A 14,997-nucleotide genomic window follows, 5' to 3' on the forward strand; every position below is an offset into this window, starting at 1 on the left:
AAATTACCCACATTAAGGGATAGTGAAAACAGACAAAACTACAACTAAAACCACTCCAGAGATACTATTCTATTAGAAGCTCAGGAGAAACTCCTAGAAATCATCAATTCAACTTCTCTCTGAAAAATAATTCTCTTCTACTTAGTCTAAATACAGAAATCATTTGGTCAATGTGATATTCATTTTTAAGATAACTTTAGTTGTATGAAGGCTTTTTTATGATAAGCAAAGTCTACTTTCCTATAGTTTCTCCTCAGTGGTCCCAGTTTTGGTCTGTGAGAGAATACTGATTTAGTATATTTTTCCTGCTGTGACAAATTTCACATATCTAAATTACTAATTTATTCAGTAAATATTGAGTCCCTATGGCAGTCAGGGGCTAGGTTCTAATTTTAACCCTCCTCAGGAAAAAAAATATATATAAAAGCTCCCTTCTAACTACAAACATCCAACCCCTTCAAAATGCAACATACAGATTCATCACCATTCCCATCATTCCAGATACTATGTACTTTGACTAAGTGCTCAGAGTTTGATATCCAACAAAAATGACAGCAGTTGTAACATTAGATTCATAGCATTAAAGATTTTTTTGAATTTCTATAAACTTATGATACTTTTAGAATTTAAAAATAAATGTTGAAAATGTTATATTCAAAATAGAATGCAATACTTTATCCTTTGACAATAGCAAAGTAAAGTGCTTCATTTTATTTCTATCATAAATCCTTTCAGGAAAAAAGGGAGGTTATAAATATTAGATATTTTATACACTATGTAAGTTGTTATATAAATTTCAAGGAAACTGGTTCCAATAGACTATCAAATTTATGGGAACAAAATATAATAAGGGTAGATTCACTTATAGCCTAAACTCCACATGAAAATTTAAAATAAAGACTAGTCATTCATTATTTTAATATTTTTCTCAGTGAGGGGTACCCAGGTGGTTCAGCTGGTTAAGCGTCCAACTTTGGCTCAGGACATGATCTTGAGGTTCTTGAGTTCAAGCCCCGTGTCGGGCTCTGTGCTGAGAACTCAAAGCCTGGAGCCTGCTTCAGATTCTGTGTCTCCCTCTCTGTCTGCTCCTCCCCCACTCGTGCTCTGTCTCTCTCTCTCTCAAAAATAAACATTAAACAATTTTAAATTTTTTTTTCACTGAGCACCTCTCATGCATCAGGTACTTTAGATAGGCAGGTAATATTGCTGGAGCAAGAGCAAAGAATTACAGAGATTTACCTGCCCTGTTTGAGTTTCAATGGGACAGATTTTAGATAGCACCTAAAAAGGAACTGACTGCTTCTAAACATAGTATGTCCTTACTGTATAAATAAGTTAAATGACTATTTGTCAAGGATAGGTTATGGGACACAAGCACTGTGGGACAGGTTTCTGCCAACTCACCAACTCCTTAATTTTTGTGGAGTAAGTATTTCCAAGCTGCCTTCCACACACAGTTATACAGGTCTAGACAGGTGCTCCTGCTGCCATAGAAAGAGACTGTATTGCAGGGTTTCCCTGAAGACATATTACCAGGCAGACAGATTCAGAGCCTGAGGCCTTCCTGTTTAGGTCACTCCAAATCTGGCCACATGACTTAGATCTCAGGACACACTAAAGACTTAGCCTGTCAGGACACTTACTTGTCTGTGAAAACTGTTTTCCTAACCCTTTCTTGGAACAGATTGATTTTATTAAAAGGAGACTTTCATCCAAAAGATTACCTAAATTGAATTAATTATCTGCAAGTCCTAATGGCAAAGAAAAAAAAGGGCTTGTGTCAAGATTACAAGAGGTAGGGAATCACTGTTGGTGGGTGCAATGTTTTTGAGGAATAACTGGTCGAAACTCACTAAAACTTCAAAAAGCTTAGAAAATTTAATTCTAGAAATTTACTTAAAGAAACAATATTCTTTATTTGTGTGTTAAGAATTTGTTCAAGGACACTGTTCACAGCACTGCTTATAATAAAGAAATACTGGAGACAGTCTACTTGTTCAACAATAATGAATTAACAATTATACAATGATACAAGTAATACATAAATATAAAATGAGTAGATTTACTAACATAAAAAGTTTGTGATATATTATTTTTTAATGTTCATTTATTTTATTTTATTTTTTTAATGTTTATTTATTTTTGAGACAGAGAGAGAGAGAGCATGAGCATGGGAGGGGCAGAGAGAGAGGGAGACACAGAATCTGAAGCAGGCTACAGGCTCTGAGCTGTCAGCATAGAGCCTGATGCGGCGCACGAACCCATGAACCCCGAGATCATGACCTGAGCCGAAGTATGATGCTTTACCCACTGAGCCACCCAGGCGCCCCAATGTTTATTTTTGAGAGAGAGCACGTGCGTACAAGGGAGACACAGAGAGAGAAGGAGACAGAGAATCTGTAGCAGAACTCTGCACAGAGCTGATGTGGGACTCAAACTCACAAACTGTGAGTTCATGACCTGAGACGAAACCAAGAGTCGGACGCTTAACCAACTAAGCCACCCAGGTGCCCCTGTGATATATTATTAAATGAAAAAAACTGAATTATCATACATATATATACACACACACACACACTATATATATGTAACATATTGCATGTGATTCTGTGTTTTTATATACTATGATGTATGTATATACTGTTAATGTTAGCTTTTAAAAGTCTACAAAAATATCTACAGCAATGTTTATCTTTTGGTAAAGAAGATAGAGGTAATTTTTCATTTCTTCCTATATCATAGTTTTCTAAAAATGGGTATGTTGCTTAAAATGTATTTTAAAAATAAAAGGTAGGAAAGAAGGCTATTTCTGCCAAGGCAAGGAAGAGAGAGGCACAATAGGAAGGAAGGCAAATCCTTCCTACCCTTGGATCTATGCTACTGCAGAAATAATAATAGGAAATTATTCCTGGAAAAAAAACTGCTAAGAGACCCAAGCATCCCCATCATCTAATACAATTAGTAGCTGAAAAACTTAAAATGTAAAAGTTGTTAATAATTTACTGAGGGGCACCTGGGTGGCTCAGTTAAGTGGCTGACTCTTGATTTCGGCTCAGGTCATGATCTCACAGTTCAGTTTGTGAGTTTGAGCCCCACATCCGGCTCTATGCTGACAATGAAGAGCCGACTTGGGATTCTCTCTCTCTCCCTCTCTCTGCCCCTCCCCCGCTTGCACATGTGCATGCATGCATGCACGCACTCTCTCTCTCTCAAATAAAGAAATAAACTTAAATAATTTATTGAAAGTTACATCTGTTAAAATAATTTAAGACACGCTTACATTGGATTCTCCCTGATACTGGTAAGGACTAAAAAAGTGGGGCAGGACAGCACAGGACACCTAAAAAAGGAGGTACACGTGTGTGCGAAATAACACACCGGTTCACAAGACAACACTAAAAGTCACATCCTTCTCAGGCAGTCCTGTTTACCTTAAATTAGAGGCACACAGAAGTAACTAGCTAATGCTATCTGCCTGAAATAATCAGTGTTTTGTTTATTTTAATTTATAATAGCATTATATAATACAGTCTATGGGACTCAGTTAACCTAGATAACAATCACCATGAGTCTAAAGGTCAGACAAAATGAGGGCAAGAAAAGGCACAGTAAGAAGAGTGTCCCAACAACCAAAAAAAGGACAGACTTTCTTTTTAGTTATTTACATTGTAGGGTGGCTGTGAGCCGAGTCATCTTCATAGTAAAGACAAATCAACCTTGGGTTCCGATTTGGAAAATATGATGGTAAGAGTAACGACCAGGAGGGGTAACCAGGAAAAAGTGCCTCTTAAAACTGGTGCCGAGAACTGAAGCTTACACGTACATTCAAATCCATCCAAAAAATCCCTCATCTCTAAGCAGAGGAGTGAGGCCACGAAGTCTCATCTGACCATAATTTGTACAGAGCTTATTATGTGGTGGGCAATGTGTTAAGAGCTGTGTGTGCAGCAATGAATTTAAAGGTACAGTGCCGAGGCAGCTTGGTATAGTAGAAACAACAGAGATTATAGAGTCAGAAGAGCTAGATTCAAATCCTCAGAATGCCGCTTACTAACAGTAAGATATAGGACAAATAGTAAGTTTTTTCTTGGGTAAACTAGAAATAACATACCTGTCCCTACTTCATAGGATTATTTTTAAAAAACAAATAATATACTGATTATGGGAGAGCTAAACAAACATTAGTCACTCTTAGTCATTTTAATCTGATTTCGTTTTTGTAAAAATGTTGGAAGGTAGGGGCCAGTATGATTCATGGGCCCAAACACCTCCAAGGATAGATCAGGTTATCCGCCTGGTTTCCCAATTCATCTTCTCAAAATCTGAGTGGGAGATGATGACATTTAACAGAAATAGAGATATGTTTGACCTAAATTCATCTTGCCCTTTACAGAGACTTATCTACACTAACTTAAACAGTACTTCACATAACTGGAGAGCACTAGCCTTCTAATAACACTCAAATGTACAAATAGTCCAATACAGCCAAGTGAAAGTGCCTGCTCCAATTTATCTCAACTTGGACTAAGTTCTCAAATTGACAACAAAGCCCTGAAAATACATGTTTTCACTTGTTAATAAGCTTCATGTTTCTCTTCCTGTGTATTTGGTATGAAACCACAATTTAAACCTGAGAAGTGAAACTTTTGTAAATTTTGAAAGCAAAACTAGAAAAGAAATCTAAGTCAATCTGCAGTCTATCCCATTTTATCAACAACACTGGAAATGATGGATAAAGTGAAAATGGTAAACCTATGTAATAAAAATAACAAGAACACTAAAATGTATTATAAGCCTAAGGTGAAGGCTATATCCACAGGTCAATTCTGGAAACAGAATTTATATACCTGCACCAGTGATGGCACTGTTTTATGTCTATCTTCACCAAGATGAAAGTATTTTAAAGACTTCTTTTATAGTTCTCAAAACATTTCTATGAAGACAGAAAAGAGTTTTTAAATAATTTGTCTTCAGCCATGATCCAGAGCATCACATCTACTGTCAGAACCATATTCTTTTTTTTTAGGTAGTCATAAAATAAGCCTACTTCTGCACAGTAAGAAAAACAAATACTAAATACGATTTAACCAGATGATTTATAAAATAGTAAACATCCATAACAGTATACTTCACCTTAATAACACATTTTATTTTCACATAACCTTACAAAATATTTAATTGTTATTGAACTTGATTTAATTAAAATCACAATGATCTGTACTCTTGCACCAGCCAATAAGTGGTATGATGGCAATGCCATGTCTTAGTTCTAATTCCTGACCCTTAAGTTTACAATTTAGCAGTATAGATAGGGTCAGGTGATTCAGTAAGGCAGAAATATTTAAGACTTCCTCTGATTACACAGATATTCACCTGGCTAGGTCCTCGTTTGCTTCAAGTCTTTGCTCAAATCTAACCTTTTCAATGAGGTGGACCCTGAAGATCCTCTTAGAATTCCCCAACCTGACCCCTCCATACCATCCTGGCAATCCTGATCCCCCTTAACCTGCTCATCTTTTCCTTCTTTCCATATCGTTAATCACCTGCTAACATATTACATAATTTTTATCATGTTTATTGTCTCTCTCTCCTACTAGAATCTAAGTTCCATAAGAGCAAGAATCTTGGTCTTCCTCTTCACAGACCCCAAGGCCTCAAAACAGTATCTGGCACATAAGAGGCCCTCACTAAATACTGGTTAAATGTTAAATACACCTTTCCACCCTGTCATCACCCTGCTCCATCCCAGCTCCCCATTGATCAATGTGCCTCAGCCTAACCATACTCATAGGAAAACAAACAGAGCTGGAAATCTATGGAGGCTCTACTTTAGAGCAGAAGAGGGAGAGAAAAAAAGGGGGAGGGTAGAAGAAAGGGAGGGAAGGAGACTTTAAAAGTATTCCCCATCTATGTCCCTGATAACCCCATCCTAAGTTTGCCCTTAATCTTTCTAAATTTTCAGTACCTCCCAAATTCTTTGTCTTGATTTTATTCCCTGTGGAATTGTGTCTCAAAATTCAGCAACACTCCTGGTCACTTGGGTGATAAAACAATCCTGAAGAATAATAACTGAAAAGCTATAATCATTCTCAATGGGAGGAAAAAAACAGAAGCAGTGGAAGAAACTGCTGGAAGAAGCAGTGGAAGAAGTCTGTCTCATTTCTTTTTCCTTTCATAGCTAAGCTGCTTCAAGGAGGGTTCTACATTCCCTGAATTTCCTTACTTACCATTCATACCTCAAATTTTACTCTTTTTAAAAAATTAATTTTAATTTTAATTCAAATATAGCCGACACACAGCATTACATTAGTTTCAGGTGTACAACATAGTGATTCAATAACTCTGTAAGTTATGCTATGCTCACAAATATAGCTACTGTCACCATATAACACTTTACAATACCACTGACCATGTTCTCTATGTTGTAGCTTTCATTCCTATGATGTATTCATTCCATAACTGGAAGCCTGTACCTCCCACTTCCCTTTACCCATTTTGCCCATCCCCTTCCCCCACTCCCCACTCCCCTCTGGCAACTACCAGTTGTTCTCTGTTTTTATGGGTCTGTTTCTGCTTTTTTAATTTGTTTGTTCATTTTTCAGATTCCACATATAAGTGAAATCATATGGTATTTGTCTTTCTCTGTCTGACTTACTTCACTTAGCATAATATCCTCTAAGTCCATCCATGTCATCGCAAATGTTAAGATTTCATTCTTTTTATGGCTGAGTAATATTCCACTTATATGCAGGTATGATATATATACATATATATATACATACATGTGTGTGTATATATAGTCTATCAGATCATACTTACCAATTTATCTATCGATGGACACTTGGGATACTTCCATATCTTGGCTACTGTAAATAATGCTGCAATAAACACAGGTGTGGATATATTTTTTTGAATTAGTGTTTTCCTTTTCTTTGTGTAAATACCCAGTAGAGGAATTACTGGGTCATATGGCATTTCTATCTTTAATTTTTTGAGGAATCTCCATACTGTTTTATATAGTGGCTGTATCAATTTACATTCTCACCAACAAGTTCCTTTTTCTCCACATCCTTGCCAACATTTGTTATTTCTGTTCTTTTTTTGATATCAGCCATTCTGACTGGTGTAAGGTGATACCTCACTGTAGTTTTGATTTGCATTTCCCTGATGATTACTGATACTGAATCTTTTGTTCTTAATCAACCCTTTCGATTCCTTACTTACACGACCACTATGTTGCTCACTCCTTCAAAACATATTGAGCACATACTATCTGGGAGGGACTGTGCTAGGCTAGCTGACTCAACAGTAGATGCAAGATCCCTGTTCTCATGCAGTCTGAATAGAGCAGGAGATTGACAGCAACGATGATATGCGATGAATGATGAGTAAGAGGGTAAGAAATCATTCAGCAAATAAACATGACCTTATTTAAGGGACAGAAAAGGCCTCCCTGAAAATGCAGTTTTTAAAAACAAATTTAAAGAGAAGATAGGTGAAAAAGAAGAAGCGGCAAAGTATTCTAAGAAAAGGAAATACTATCTGCAAAAACCTGAAGGACAGACAATAGAGTGCATATAAGGAACTGAATGAAATTCAGTATGGTTAAAATGTCAGGATAGGCAAGGTCTTAAAGTGTATGATATTCAAAGGCTTTACTCCACAGACAAAGAGAAGAAGGAATGACACAAACTTCAGATTTATATTTTTTGAAGATCAATATATTTTCCTTATTGCAGTCAGAGCAAAGGGGAACAAGAATAGATGCAGGAGATGACAGAGATCTTGATTTCTATGAAATTCTTGATTTTTTTTTTTCTTAATGTTTATTTGTGAGAGAGAGAGGGAGAGAACATGAGCAGGGGAGAGAGGGAGACAGAGGATACAAAGTGGGCTCTGTGCCGAGAGTGGACAGCCTGATGCGGGGCTTGAACTCACCAACTGTGATAATATGACTGAGCTGAGGTTGGACACTTAACTGACTGAGCCACCCAGGCGCCCCAAAACTCTTGATTTCTATGAAAAGTTTCTCTTTTGTTTGTTCTTTGTTTCTTCTCAGACACCTTCAATGTCATTTTATTCTGCCACCTCTCTTAAGACTACAGCATTTCCTCAACTCTCCTATAAACTCGCTTGGGTGACCTCACCTATACTTCACAGGTACCACCCCATAAAGTGATGATGACTCCCAAACCTGTATCCCCAGTTCATCTCTCAAGTCCAGAGCTGCACTGTGCTACCATCTGTCAGACATATCCACCTATCAATGTCATATGTTGAAAACCACACACAAGATCCAAACCCACAAATTTAGTATTTTCTAATTCTGTTGATGGCAGCAATATAGTCACCCAAATCAGAATTTTAAATGCCACTGATTACTTGTCCTTCCCCCAACTAATCACCAGGTAATTTTGATCATCTTCTAAATATGACTCATCCATCCCTTCCTTTTATCTCCAGTTCCAATGCCTAAATTTAGGCTTATATGAACTCTCATTTGGATAATTCAGTGACTGGTCTTTATACTTCCAGTAACTTTAATCTATCCACTACACTGTGAGAGATTCCCTTCTACAGTGTTTTCTCAATTTATAGGAAGAAGTCCAGATTCTTTGACATAGGTCCATTATCTGGTCCTTTTCTGCCCAAAAATAGCCTGTGTTCTCCATCTATGACATCTCTGCCAGATTTGGTCACTCCAAATCCCTCAAAATTCATCGTGGCTTCTCAAGATACCAGGTGTTTGCACACACTATTCCCAGAGCCTGAAATACCTTTCCCATCTTGTCCACCTGAAAATCACCCTGAATTCTTTTAAAAATCCAGTTAATGTCCTTTCTTCCATTAATCCTCCCTGGTTCACGTCATACTTCTCTCTCCTCTCCTCCGTTCCCCTATCCCCAGTAAAAACAGAGCTGGGCATTTCTTTGACTTCACTTCTACTATTGCACTTACCACATTGTAACTGTTTATATGTCTGTTTTCCCCACTAAATTACATGTTCCTTGTTGACAGTGTACTTTCTCTTTCTTGTGTTTGGATCCCCATCCTCTAACATCCAATTGGCATTCAACAAATATTTCCAGAATAAATGAATCTATATACAATGGGATCCTGGAATACGTTTCAAAGTGCCTCATGCCTTTTCAGAATTGTGACTTCTGGCTTAAGGGAGAGAAAAGGAGGGCATATATAAAAGAGGGATTCACCACAGTGGACCCAGTTCACCCAGGACCCAGAAGAACCCATGGAAGTGATAAAACTACATGATAAAGATTTCCACACAAATTATACATTATTCAAAATTGCAAAAAAATTATTTTAATTGAAAACAAAAATGAATCTTAGAAAGATTCACTAAATGGGTGTTTGTTCAACAGACCCTTTAAAAATAGATCCTTCAAAACTGGTATTTTTGGATAATATTTAATTACCAGGGAAAATACTAGCCATCCCAATTCAAGCAGAAAAAAGAGATACATTGAGGTCCTAATTTTATATAAATCATTTTTAGAAACATATTGGTTTAAAAATATCAGGAAAGGGGTGCCTAGGGGGCTCAGTCAAGCATCTGACTCTTGGTTTCAGCTCAGGTCATGATCTCACTAGAGACTGAGCCCCACATCAGGTTCTGCACTGACAGCACGGAGCCGGCTTGGGATTCTTTCTCTCCCTCTCTCTTTGCCCCTTCCCAGCTCAAGCTCTCTCTCTCTCAAAATAAATAAACAAACTTAAAAAAACTAAACAAACAAAAACAGGAAAAAAGCCAAAATAAACTATGTTGAATTATTAACAGCATTATCTCTGGGTAATTTTCTATAACTAATGTCATTCAATAATTTATTGAGCATCCATCTGTTATCACACAGTGATGAACAAGAGACATCTATTCCTGCCCTCCTGCAGCTAAACATGTCATACTTGTATAATCAATCAGAAAAAGCAATGCAGGTTAGAAAAATACATGGGCTCTAAATTTATATCCCACAAAAGGTAAAAAAAAAAAAAGATTTCTAGACCTTCTCTGGAATGGAGGTTGGGAACAATTTCGATACAGAAATTTCGATAAAGACCACCACAATGGCTTGTACTGTTAACTACGAACTGTATCATGATGCTGTACTCGCTAGATCACTTGACATGTCTAGATCTGTGGACAGAAGATAGTGAACACACTGTATCTCCAGACCTCTTCCTGCTGGCAGATTTAAATATTAGCATTAATTACAAATAAAATTTGCCCAGCTTAAATTTAATCTTTATCCATCTTCCACCACATTTCCTTTCTCTTTTGTGTTTCTTCCCCCTGCACCATTTCCTGCTCTTGCCCTATTTATCTAAAAGAATACTTATCCTTTCAACCAGGGAATCGCCAGATTGAGCTCTCCCCTACTGGAGATTCTCAGCAAAGACAGGAGCTTCAGAGCAGATCCGTGTTTTCGAAGAACATATATATAATTCACAAAGATTCTCAAAGGTGTAGTCCTTCTAAAGTTCCTGCTTCCTAAGATACCTGCTTTTCCTGGCAAGAATAAAATCCTGTTCCAGATGGTTGCTGGAGCTGTAATATTTATAAAGAAAAGTACAAATAATACCTGACTACAACAGCAACTAATGTACCTTCATTACTCTTCACTGTTATTATTTTACTAACTTATATCACTGACTGAAAATACTTCTAAAACTTTCAAGGATTTTCAGTTCATCAGAAACAGAGTGATAAACAGCCAAATTGCTCTGAGCTCCAAAACTTCAGCACTACATCCCAAATGTTTCATGTTTTTAGGAATATTAAGGAGTAAATACAAACTGACAAAATCCTGTAGGATTCAGAGAACTGAAAAAGGATATGCTATGAAATATTCTTTCAGAAATATTTTTCCTAGAGAACTCAAATAATTGAAGTTTGTACTAAAAATACATGGCAGGATATCATAATAGGAATTACAGAGAAACACAGAGTATTAAGTGCTAATTTAATGTTGTGATGTTGAAAGAATATGCCCAGACAACGAGGTGATAGAATTACTGATAGTTATTCATTCATTCATTTATTCATTCATTCAATCTTCAAATTTTTAGAAGCACTTACTCTATGCCAGACATAATTCCAGGTGCTGTTAGAAACAGAGCAGTGAACAAAACACATAAAACTCCTGCCCTCATTGAGTACATTAGTGGATTGAAACAGATAATAAACAAGAAAAAAATAAGTAAAAGATGTTACATGATAATTAAGTACAAGAAAAAAAAGTAGGAAAAAAAATGGAGGGTGTAAAAGCAAGGGGGGAAGGGAGCAAGCTGTGGCTGTCTGAGGAAAACATTCTGAGCAGAGAAAATAGGAAGAACACATAAAGACCCAAAGGTAGGAAGATGCTTATTATGCATGTTTAAGGAAGAGCAAACAGGCCAGTGTGGCTAGAACAGAATGAAGAGGGGAAAGAGTAACAGATGAGGGGGGAGAGATAAGCAGGAAGGGCTGGGGATTCCTGGAGGAGCCTTTGAGTAAGGTTTTTGTGGACAGGTAAGATAGCAACAGGTGAAAGCGGGGGAGGGTGTTGGGAGGTGATTCCAGGTAATCAGAACAAAGGGAAACGAAAGACAAGGAACCAGGATTTTGAGCACGTTTAGCAATCAAAGGCTGCCCAAGCATGGATAAGTATAAGTGTGAGGGAGCATGAATGTGGGGAGGGAAGGAGATGGGGTAGGGCAAAGGGGGGTGAAGATGATATATGATAAATATTCAGTCACTGATCCTCTGTTTAGGAGCTATGGAAGAGAGACACAGGGCAGGGAGGCACCAGGCTAAAGGACAAGCATTAGCTTTCCTTTTAATATAACCCTTTGCTTTTCCTGCAAGAATAAAATCCTGCTCCAGACAGTTGCTTTAGTTATTATACTTATAAAGAAAAAAGGTGGGGATCTTGAGATTTTTGTGGAGAAAACACTTTAAATTTTATTGTAGTAGAGAAAAAATATACAAGAACTGGAATTTAGACTATTTCATTAATATGAACTAAATTCAACTGATCTCATACATAGTGAATCATAAAATGAAAATGACTAAAAAGTGGGACTGAGAAAGCAAGAAGGAATTTCAATTTTTCAAGAGCATTCCACAAAATGGCTAACCCATAGCTAAACAATGAAGAGTTAATTACCTCTAATTCTACATAAAGAAGAGGATTCTGTTATAATTATCCATTTTGAATTCAAAGGTATTCACAGAGCAAGAATTGGGACTTTCCTCACAGTTCAATACCCCATGCCTAGAACAGCGCCTAGTATAGAAAATTCAAATGCCCTTTTAATGAATAAAAAGCCTACCCATCACAGTCCATTTCAGTAAAATGACATATACCATTCTGAATTGTTATTAATAGATTCATCATATACCATCATGAATTATTATTATTAATAGAATATCAAACAAAAGCAAAAAAAGGAGAAAAAAAAAAAGGATGTTTTCTTTCCATTTTACCATCCATGCAAAACAACGACAAACCCCAGAGGAATCTACCAGTAAATCACCCATATGACACAGGCTATTTCAACTATATGCAGAGGTGTTGTCTGGAACAATGGGATAAATATCATGATTAAATCCAATAAACAAAGCTGTTACAAAATCAAAGGAAATTTCCCTCAATATATCCATATGAATTGCATTAACACTCCCTTTTTGGAAGAGAAAACAAAAAGCATATAAGAATGTGAAACGATCTCTTTCCTTTTAATCCTTCAAGAACTCAATGTATTTACGGAATTCAGCTTGCTTCTCTATGACTTCTCTTTAATCTCAAATTAAGAGTACCTTACCCTCCTGTCTGTTTCAACTAATGCAAAAGAGTACAATTAAAAAGACAACAGCTCTTATCCTCTCTTGGTCGGGGATGTTATAAATCCCTGAGAGAGGAACTACTAAAGTAGAAGAATAAACAAACAAACAAACAAAATCAACCAAATACAAATGATGAAACATCTAGCAGAAAAAGCAGAATTCTATATAGGATAATGTTTGCGCACACGTCATTTTGCTCAGCATTAGACTTACAGTTAAACCAGACAGACCCCCTTTCACATGACTTTTTAAATCAAGCTCATCCATTTAAAAGTTTTCTTTAAATGCAAATGCCTAATATCAATATGCTTTCCCATCGACTGTCTTGCAGGAAGCATTTTTCCATGCTAAGACTAGCATCCTCAACTGCAACTCTATATTCGAACTCCCCTCAACAACACAAACGAAAAAAGCTTTTATACTACAAAAAAAAAAAAAAAAAAGGTACGACAGTGGGTTTTGCAAAGGTGTGTGGTTAGTTCTGCATGTTGTGAGCGACCAGAGCAAGCTATGACTAAAAGGCGCTCAGAACTGAGTAAAAAAGGAACCCCGACCCCTTCATCTCCAAGATGCAACAATAAAGGCATCCTCCCTACGCCTCCTACTTCGCTAGAAAGTAGCCCTACTCCCGGGAGCCAGCCGACCGCAGGAAAGGAGCCCGCCGCCGGGCCGGGCCGGGCCTGCCTCACCTTATAGACGTCTCCGTAGGTGCCGCTGCCGACCCTCTGAACGAGCTCGTAGTCCTGCTGCGGGTTCCGCCTCAGGATGTCCGCGACAGGCCGCAGCGGGGCCTCCATCTTCGCTCAGGGCCCGCGCCCCGCCGGTTCTGCCCGCGGCGCCCGGATCGATTCCCGCTAACGAAAACGAGCGGCGCCGCTTCCCAACATGGAGCCTCTGCCCGCAGCTCCGCCTGCACCAGGGACAAGCAAAGGCTACAACCCCGAGCGGCCCAGCCCCTTCCCTTCCGCCCCGCCGCGGGCCGCGGAGAAGCGGGCCTGGAAGGGTCCGCGGCGTCCCCGCAGTCCCGTTCCGGCCGCGGCCCTTCCCCCTCCCGGCCGCCCGCGAACCGCCGGGGCCTGGGGCTGGCTCGGCACCCGAGGGGGGCGGCCCCGCTCTTTGTTGAGCGCCGACCCGGGACCTACTTCCTCGCCGGCGTCCGCGTCCCGCTTCCCGGCGCCCGCCTGCCGCTCCCGGTCTTGCGCCGCCGCCTCCCGCCGCACCGCACGTCCTCTCGCAGGCGGCGGAGGCGCGTACCGCCGCCGCCGCCGCCGCCGCACCACGTCTCCCACCCGGGGCTGCGTCACCGGGTGAAACGTTCCTGGCCAGCGTGGGTCGGCGCCCAGCGGCCCGCCCGAGCGCTCCGGCCGCGGGACCAGAGTGCCGCCCTGAGGCCTGGTCGGGACACGACACCCTCCGGGCCAGGCCACCGCGCCCCCCAGCCCCCCCACGGCCGGCCGCGTCCTTTCGGGGGCCCAGCCTCTCCTACCCACTCTGAGATTAGGACCCCCCACGCTCACCCCGTGAGCCGACGGGCCTCTGCTAAACCGCCCCCAGATCCGTCAGGTAAACTTGGGAGGGTGACGGGTAGAGGGAGAAGGGTGGGCACGAGGGCAGCCTTTCCAGTTCAGCACGGGAAAGGTACCGAGGGCACTGGGCCAGAAGTTACCTGGCAGTGGGGCGCCAGGTAAGGAGGTGGGGGAGTGCCGGCTTAACTAAGCCGCGGCACACCCGACTGCACCTTCCTGTTTTGCAAACCATTCCCAGTGGTACCAGCTTGAGGCTGCACTACACAGCTGCGCAACCTGTCTCCTACTGAGTTTTTCCACATTTCTGAAAGCCTGAATTCCTAGGAAGTCACAGTGGCCTTTATCCCTGTTGGGCACACGCAGTGCCTTGCCGCGGGGATTGCTCCTTAGATTGGATGAGGAGTTCTTCAGAAGCTGAAACAAAATCAAGAGACCACGACCTGATTCTGGCTCTACTTCTTCCTCAGTAGGTGATCTGGGACAAGACATCGTAATTGACAGTATCTCAATATAATTATCTGCAGCTTGAAGAGGATAAGGTTTTGCATCTGACAGCCAAGCAAGTGTTTATGAGGCATTTTACGGGATTACAAAGAGGATTTTCAAATATAAGAAGTTGTAAAATAC

General features: G+C 39.8%; 2 protein-coding genes across 9 annotated transcripts in view; one reads left to right on the top strand and one right to left on the bottom strand.

Moving 5' to 3' along the window:
* MAP4K5 (mitogen-activated protein kinase kinase kinase kinase 5) overlaps positions 1 to 14,125 on the bottom strand; it is a 113,999-nt gene extending 99,874 nt beyond the window's left edge. For 2 of the 6 annotated variants that reach the window (XM_053224450.1, XM_027065680.2), the window contains exons 1-2: positions 13,976 to 14,116; positions 13,534 to 13,754 (exon numbers count right to left, since the gene is read on the bottom strand). In XM_053224450.1, the coding sequence (XP_053080425.1) occupies positions 13,534 to 13,641 (108 nt within the window). In that variant the 5' untranslated portion in view covers positions 13,642 to 13,754; positions 13,976 to 14,116. Of the gene's footprint in view, positions 1 to 6,819; positions 13,460 to 13,533; positions 13,755 to 13,975 lie in introns of those variants that run through there. The other 4 variants (XM_053224448.1, XM_053224451.1, XM_053224447.1 and 1 more) reach the window with 4 other exon arrangements.
* Positions 14,126 to 14,587: 462 nt separating this feature from the next.
* ATL1 (atlastin GTPase 1) overlaps positions 14,588 to 14,997 on the top strand; it is an 82,246-nt gene continuing 81,836 nt past the window's right edge. For 2 of the 3 annotated variants that reach the window (XM_027065683.2, XM_027065684.2), the window contains exon 1: positions 14,598 to 14,836. The gene's annotated coding sequence lies outside the window, so the exon portion shown is untranslated. Of the gene's footprint in view, positions 14,837 to 14,997 lie in introns of all 3 variants that reach the window. The other variant, XM_027065685.2, reaches the window with a different exon arrangement.

The sequence above is a fragment of the Acinonyx jubatus genome, chromosome B3, assembly GCF_027475565.1.
Source record: "Acinonyx jubatus isolate Ajub_Pintada_27869175 chromosome B3, VMU_Ajub_asm_v1.0, whole genome shotgun sequence".
NCBI lineage: Eukaryota > Metazoa > Chordata > Mammalia > Carnivora > Felidae > Acinonyx > Acinonyx jubatus.